The following is an 8,125-nucleotide window of genomic DNA, read 5'->3' on the forward strand; positions in this document are numbered from 1 at the left end:
ATATAAAATAAAGGGAAAAAGGGAAATGGTCAAACATTTTAAATATTCCATACTATGCCATTAAGGCACGATATCTTTGAATGTCTTATTATAAGGACTTACAAAAGAAATGTTATGCAGTCACTCTTGGAAATGTTCTTATATTTCGTTTGCTCTTTACATGTCGCAGGTTCTCTATAAGTACTAAAAAAAAACAAGTGCGAGTCGGACTGACCCACCAAAAGTTCCGTACTTTTTAGTATTTGTTCTTATAGCGGCAACAGATTATCTGTGGAATTTTCCATTGTATAATTATCACAGTTCATAAGATACAGCCTGGTGACAGACAGACAGACAGTGGAGTGTTAGTAATAGGGTCCCGTTTTTACCTTATGGGTACGAAACCCTAAACAGCAACCAACAATTGCTATTAATCTAAATTAACTCTTAAGTAATAATCAGTAATTAGTTAATTGAACCCGTTGCACTCAAAATATATGACATATACCTATTAATGAGCGCTTATTAAGACAAATCCAATAAGTCAAGATTACTATTACCGACCCATTATTATTACTCTAGGAATATACATCGCGAGCTTTATCGAATTAATAATAAAAGTAATAAGCAAAAAATAACAGACTAAAGGACATTTCACCAGTTGTACCTATACCTAAAGAAAATAATAATTAAGATGTATTCGGGTAATACCGAATGTCGGATAATTCCGAAATTCAGATGAAAATCACCCTTAATTCCATCATAATAAAAGTCTCTTTTCGGAATTATCTGACAGTTTTCGACATTCGGAATTACCCGAGTAAACCTTATATAATTAAACATCAGCACAGGTTTAGATCTCAAGCAATATTTGATTTAATAATGTACCGTTACTTAGTTACAAATTCCTTAACCGTTAATCACTGGAGTATTAAAAGAACATTAATACCAGACGCTAAGAAAATTCTTGTAATTATAAAAACACTAACCATGTAGGTACACGGCGCCGCGATTAATTGAAATTGACATTTGAAGCCATCGGGTTAGTACCGTTAAGTATTCGTGTAATTACTTATACCAAGCAAACACGCTCGACGCGTTATAATTATAAGTAAGTAGTGACGTCATCGCCACGAGGCCCACGAGGCGTATTCATTCAAATATTCAAAATATCTACTTATAACCTCCAGCCTTTCTCAAGACACTAAAATTCGTACGATCGAGACTCGCCCTGTTTATTTATTTTTTAACCGCTGTCAGTGGACCTAGTAAGCTCCTGTTACTGTCACTTTAGCACTTTGCCTCAGCGTCGCTGTATAATGACGGCATGATAATGTGATACCTAACTAAGTTGTACCGTATTATTACTCAATGTAACTAATAGCCGGTTTATGATGATATTAAAAAAAACATAGGTAGTAATTAAATAGTAATACAACAAAATATCCAGATACAACTTATGACTAATATATTTAATTAAACTCACAAAGCTTACGTCAGTAGGTACATACCTACTTCAAACAAAAATGTATAAATGTGTCATGGAATTTGAGCATATGTGTATAGCATACGTGCTACGGCGAATAAGTATAAAAAACTAAAAGCACGTTCCCTTTTTTAGCGGCTTTGCGATTGGTCGGTGGGCCGGCGTAAAAAGCTTAAACGCGCCCCTCTATACTCCGAAACGCCCTTGACTTGTATGCCTGAATATTAGACGTAATATTACCAAAATACGTAATACATAAACGCTGAGTTATTTGCTATGCACTAACTTATAAATTTATTATATATATTTATAAATTAAAAATAACATGTCTACTTACTTATTATGGAAGTAAAACTGAGAAAGTAAAGCATCCGCAGACGGAGAAACAACCTGCTTCTAAATATTAATTTAGAACCAGGTATTTTCTCCTAACCGGCATGTTTCAAGTAGCTTTGTAACTAGGGAATGCAAATCGGTTATTTTTTGTATGGTAATAACCGCGGTTTCGGTTAATAACCGATTATTTCCATACAAAAAATAACCGAAAATAACCGATTTGCATTCCCTATTTGTAACTAACTATATATATACATATTAGATGTGATCAAAATGTTTTTTATATTATCGTCGTCGGGCAAACGGATACTTATCAACATTTCATTTGTTTAACCTATTAAAAGAAGTGCATAATTGTTTTCCATCGTATGTTCTCGGAAACGTTCGTATTTGCCGTGCTACTTCAGTCATTATTATTTGTACCGAGACTGACTGAAGTAGCAAGCAAATTGAAAATACTATGGAAAAAAATTATGCACTGCATCTGTATTATCATCTAATGGTTTATATGTAGTGGTGGAATATCCAATGGTGTCGAAATTTTAGTTTAATTTTCGCCTGTTTTTTAATACGTTACTTTAAATTTATCTTTCTTAAAATTGTATAAAATATCTCTTAAAAACATATTCATGCAATATTACCAAGACGAGACCATATGACTCGCACTGCCAAAAAGTTATCAGATCTCGTGTAGAACCAAGCTTCAATTCAAACTCAGAGACCAAGACAAGTCTGCAACAAATTTAATAGCACGCGCAGTGCAAGTGTTAAAATAACACTTGCACTGCGTGTGATATTTACGACTACTTCTATGAAATTAAGACACATAAATAACACTTGCACTACGTATGATATCAAAATCGTTGCAGACTTTTCTTGGTAGACCACGCCTTTTAATTTAAATAGCTGGGAGACCGAGTTTTGTTCGGAAAACATATAAAAACTCAAAATGCGCGTTTGCCCAGAGATAAAAGCTAGATCGATTTATCGCCCGCGAAAACCGCCATTCATCGAAATCGTTTGAGCCGTTTCCGAGATCCCCGAAATATATCAATAAATATTTAAATACACGGTGTAACATGAGGAAACCGAATCATTTTAACAGCGTATTCCTGGGTCAAACAGAAAACTGTGTTACGTCTTTCCTGTAGACATACACAAGAGTCAAGGGCTATTAAGGTTAATATTCTTATTTAACCCTTATCCACGTGAAAATGTTCTCCTTTTATTTAGAGAACTATGATAAAATCATTACTTACATGCCCACAAGCTGTTAACTATTGCCCACAGGAGAGAAAAATGTACAGAGCGCGCGAACACACTAGTTTTCTCACACACAATAGTTCAAAACGCCTTTTTGATGACGATGTTGCTACTATGGGACGTATATGTATACCTAGTCTAAATATCCTTATTGATAGATGTCAAAAAGTGATAAGTATCACTTTGCAAAAACTAGGATTTACGAAAAAAAAGTAACTATCTCTCGCATTCTTCGTGAGCACCTTGTTTACGTGTAAACAATAATAATTGCTCATTTAAAGGTATATCATTCTCGTTTAAGGATGTATCAACCAATAATTCCAGTCCTGCTAAGCTATTCTTATTTAATGCTTCAACTTATTAATAAATATGTATTTAATATCAATTTATTTTGTTGGAATTCAATATATAACAATATCTATAATAATAAGCGCGTCCAGCAATATTTGTCTTAAAGTAATTAGTAAGCACAGGTCATGTAATTCGTTATGTTGACCTATGGATATAAATAATATTGCTAAGGTCATACCGACTCCCACCCGTGCAGACAAATCTCCGTTTTTATTGCCTACCTTCTACTTAAAGGCCTAACTAACTAACTAGCAATAAGCGATAAAAGTTGACGCAAGAATATATTTGTCTGTTTAATCGAGTGGCGGTTATTTTTTATAAATATCGTATAAACAATAACTTAATAACTTAATCCCCTCCCCGTGCAAACTCCGACCGCATCGTATTGGCTCAAATAAAATAGGCTGAGGGTGTATGAAAGAAACACGCGTATCTGCTCATACATCTGTCTCTTTCACTCAAGAAAACTCGTCGCCTACGAATGTAGAATACAATATCGATGTTTGGGGCATAAAAATTGACAGTTTTTTTGTTCAGTGTATTGCAAGGAGCACGGAGTGGCGGTCACACCGCTCCCGGCCACCGCATCGAAGGGTTGTCCCAAAAACTGTTTAGGTACTCTTTATGCCTACAGCCATTCTTTACCGTTTTAAATACTTACGCGACATTAACACATCGTAGTGAATCCAATGTTTACAAGTTTTTTATAGTGCCTTGTGTTTTTGACGAAATCCGAGACTGTGAGACAGGTATGATATGAAATATTTTTTTTTAGTAAATACATATGTGTACTTTTTCATCTCATGCTCATTTGACTTAAATATATTTTTAGAAATATGAGGAATAAATGGTTTGTGGTTTTTGAGGTAAACCTACCTACATATTTTATTCATGAATATAAAGAACATCAAATCAAAATTAACGCAAATAGATATAAGGTTTTAAATATATAAATATTACAGTTTATTTCATCAATATTAAACAACAATATTTTCACCTTTAAGACTACCATCAGAATTTTAGATTTGTTTTTCATTTTATAACTGTACGTGTTAAGTGTATACTATGGACATATTATATACCTAGACAATCCCATTTTGAGCACCATTAACAGTAGCACACTGCAATTAAGTTTAACAACCTACCTAGGTACCTATAGGATGTATAGGAGACCGGAGGTATGTATGTTTATAGGAATATAGGTACCTTCGTCCATTAAACGTGGACCCCATTATTTAAAAACCACTATCGTTACTATTTGAAGCCAAATAATAGCGTCATATTTGTCACAGTTATTATCTAATGAGAGTCACCAATAAATAGGTATGACACAGACTGTGTGTTGCAGCGCGGCAGTTTGGTTTCATTATAATAAGCAAGGATGCCTCATCAGCAGAACGCAATCAAGCTTACACTATAGGTATAAACATAACGCTTACGGGAAAATATATTCTCACGCGAAAACACTCACATGTCATCATCATTGTATTTACATATACCTTGCCGATAATATGTATGGTTAGGGTATTTGTTTTTATACAGACTTAGGTTAAGTGTCTTTTAACATACTTATTTATAATATGTGTACTTTTACTAAATAAATACTTACGGTATTTAAAAAAAATATGAATTACTAAATGACTACTTTTCGAAATGAACTTGCATTCAAATTTCAAGATCAATGTGTTTTTTTTTGTATATTTAGATAATGGAACATTGGACTTTCTTTGTCTTTCAAGTATTTTATAAAATAATCTCAGAATAATACTTAACGTTTTGAATTAAATAGTTCGATATTCGCAGCGTATTATTAAAATTTTATTAAAGTCTATATTTATGCTAATTAGTCAGTAAGAACCGCACCTAGTGCATTAAAAGCTAAAGATTTTGTATTTCCTTTGGTTTCACACAATAAATTATATAGTAATAAAATATAGTAAAGAAAATGAACACTTGGCGATGGACAATTCTGTTATTTATTTATTTAAATATTAATTGTAAGAGCTGGGTTGTGTTGGGGTTGGTGTGGAAGCCGGCGCGCACGGTAGTAACGATGGTGTTGTTGCAGGCATGCTGAGCTGCGCGCCGCCCGCCGGCATGCCGCCCGCCCACGCCGCGCACGCTCAACCATGGGCCGCGTTGCTGCAACCGCCTCCTATCGTGGTACGTAGCTTACATTTTGACTAAATGTGTGACGTATACTTAAACTTAACAACTTCACCCACAAAATCAATATGTTTGTTACAGAAATCTGAACCTATGGAAGATGGTAGTTTCTCGAAGGAACAGACGAGCGGTTTCTACTCTGACGGTTTCCACAGTGCGTCCCCTTCATCAAGCAAGGATTCGAACGGGCACTCTCCTCGCAGTGTTGGCAGTGGCGGCGAACCTTTGCCGTTTTATGATAACATGCCTCTGAAAGCTAAAGCTAATCTCGGTATGCATTTAGAATCCTATCGTAGCGGAGTCCCCTACAGCTTGCTTACGCCTCCCGGTTTCGAAACCCGAAATGCTGAAGGACGTGATTCTTCGCCAGGATATTCGTCTCAATATTCGCCAAGAAGTCTCGCGCCACCGACGCACGTGTCGACGCCTCTAATGCGGGCCGACGCCACGCCGCCAAAATCTCCACCCGAAACACCGTCGTCACCCGACAGAGAACAGGAGCGTTTCCATGACTCCGGGTTCGACGGCGCGTCACAAGGCATAAAACATGACGGCGACGATGGCCGGGAGGGTTCAGGTTTAGATGAAGATTTTGATGATGAGCCTGGACTTCGGGTGCCCGCTGTAAACTCTCACGGAAAAGTTAAAACATTCAAATGTAAACAATGTGAGTTTGTTGCGGTAACCAAACTCAGTTTCTGGGAACATAGTAAAGAGCATATCAAACCAGAAAAAATGCTATGTTGCAGAAAATGTCCGTTTGTGACTGAATACAAACATCATCTGGAATACCACATGAGAAACCACCTTGGTTCGAAGCCATTCCAATGCAGTCAATGCTCATATTCGTGCGTTAACAAGTCCATGCTCAACTCCCATCTCAAGTCACACTCGAATGTATACCAATACAGATGCGCTGATTGCAATTACGCTACCAAATATTGTCATTCTCTAAAACTACACTTGCGCAAGTATCAACACAATCCGGCTATGGTTTTAAACATGGACGGTACACCAAATCCTTTACCAATAATTGATGTGTACGGTACTCGTCGGGGGCCGAAGCAAAAACCGATGTCGAAAATGTTTGATCAACAAGCTACTATAAACAACAATAATCAACCTCCTTGTGCTCCTCAGTCACATTCTTTATTCGGAGCCGCTCATTTCCCTGTTAATCTACCTTATTTACCTCCTCTTCTACCTCATTCTTTCTTATTTCCACCGAATAACAACTACGAAACAAGAACGTCGCCCAAATCAGCAGGCATCTCGCCGACTGACAAGCGGCCGCCGTCACCACTTCCTTCAATCTTGCATCAACGTCTGTCTTACGGAGACTCAAATTTGGATGTTCGAATGACAACCCCACCTGCCAGGTCTCCAGACGGTTTACCGCAAACACCCACAATAGATCAAACCACCTCTACTTGTCAAAGTAACGATGCACTCGATCTCACTAATGCAAAATCAACCGAAAGTGAATCGCCGCCGCCAGCTGAACAGCCAACGCCTGTCACTCCTACCTCGGCTTTGAAAAACAGGAGAAAAGGACGCGCTTTCAAACTGCAGCCTGCGGCGCTGCGGCTGCAACATGAGGATGAACGCCGAGCTGCGCCGCCCTCCGACTCGGAGTCGGACGCCTCCACCGACGTGGCGCCCGCGCCCGCTCGTGCCCCCGCCTACAGCTGCCACTACTGCGACATCACTTTCGGGGACCTCACAATGCATACCATCCACATGGGTTTTCATGGCTACAACGATCCCTTCATGTGCAACAAGTGCGGAGAGCGCAGCGCCGATCGTGTGGCATTTTTCATTCACTTAGGCCGCGCACAACACGCCTAAGAAATAGATTATATTATTTCCTCCTAGTCCACGATTTCATGTAACACTTGTAGCGATTAGATATATTTCAAATTATATATAAATTATTCTTAGTGTTCTAATGAAGGTATTATGGGTTGTAAATCAATAGGAAATGTGTATAGATATAAAACCAAAGATAAATAATATACTTACGGATTTAAAATAAGTCAACGTATCGGAACATACATACAATTATTATATCTCATTATGTGAACTGGTACGACGATAAAAAACAGCTGTACCTAATCATTGTACAACTCTTAACCTAATAAATGTTTCGTAGTATCTAAGTAGGTACTCCTATTAACGTGCTTGTAGGTAGGTAGTAGGCAAAATGCAAGTTGTGAAAGTAAGATTATACATATATACCTAAACGAACAGAGCATAGCTGTAGTTACGTAAAACCCTGTGTTACAATATTTAGTTTAGATAGGGTATAGATTTGAATCTAGAGTGACCAATTTGTAAACAAGACTGTAATCTTGGTTAAGTACAAAACGAAATAGCATTAGCTAATTTCAACGTGCATGTTTTAGGCATTTACTTTAACTTACATTTAAATGTGTATAAATGTACATTCGCGGTAAAGTTACCTATCAGACGCACACAACTAGCGTTAGTAGTGATGCTCTGAAATACATGAGTGTAAATTATTTACCCAAGTACCTACCTAAT

General features: G+C 37.2%; 1 protein-coding gene across 1 annotated transcript; it reads left to right on the plus strand.

The window, feature by feature from the left end:
- Nucleotides 1-4,075: 4,075 nt before the first annotated feature.
- LOC134679384 (protein hunchback) lies at nt 4,076-7,737 on the plus strand. Its single transcript, XM_063538282.1, has 3 exons — nt 4,076-4,164; nt 5,484-5,578; nt 5,663-7,737. Exons 2-3 carry the CDS (start codon nt 5,486-5,488, stop codon nt 7,427-7,429), a joined length of 1,860 nt encoding a protein of 619 aa, XP_063394352.1. The 5' UTR covers nt 4,076-4,164; nt 5,484-5,485; the 3' UTR covers nt 7,430-7,737.
- The last annotated feature ends 388 nt before the right edge of the window (nt 7,738-8,125 follow it).

This window comes from Cydia fagiglandana, chromosome Z (genome assembly GCF_963556715.1).
Source record: "Cydia fagiglandana chromosome Z, ilCydFagi1.1, whole genome shotgun sequence".
NCBI classification, from domain to species: Eukaryota; Metazoa; Arthropoda; class Insecta; order Lepidoptera; family Tortricidae; genus Cydia; species Cydia fagiglandana.

Coding starts and splice junctions, on each gene's coding strand:
- LOC134679384 (XM_063538282.1), top strand. CDS start 5,486: ATGCTGAGCTGCGCGCCGCCCGCCGGCATGCCGCCCGCCCACGCCGCG. Junction 5,579..5,662: donor TGCAACCGCCTCCTATCGTG/GTACGTAGCTTA, acceptor TGTTTGTTACAG/AAATCTGAACCTATGGAAGA.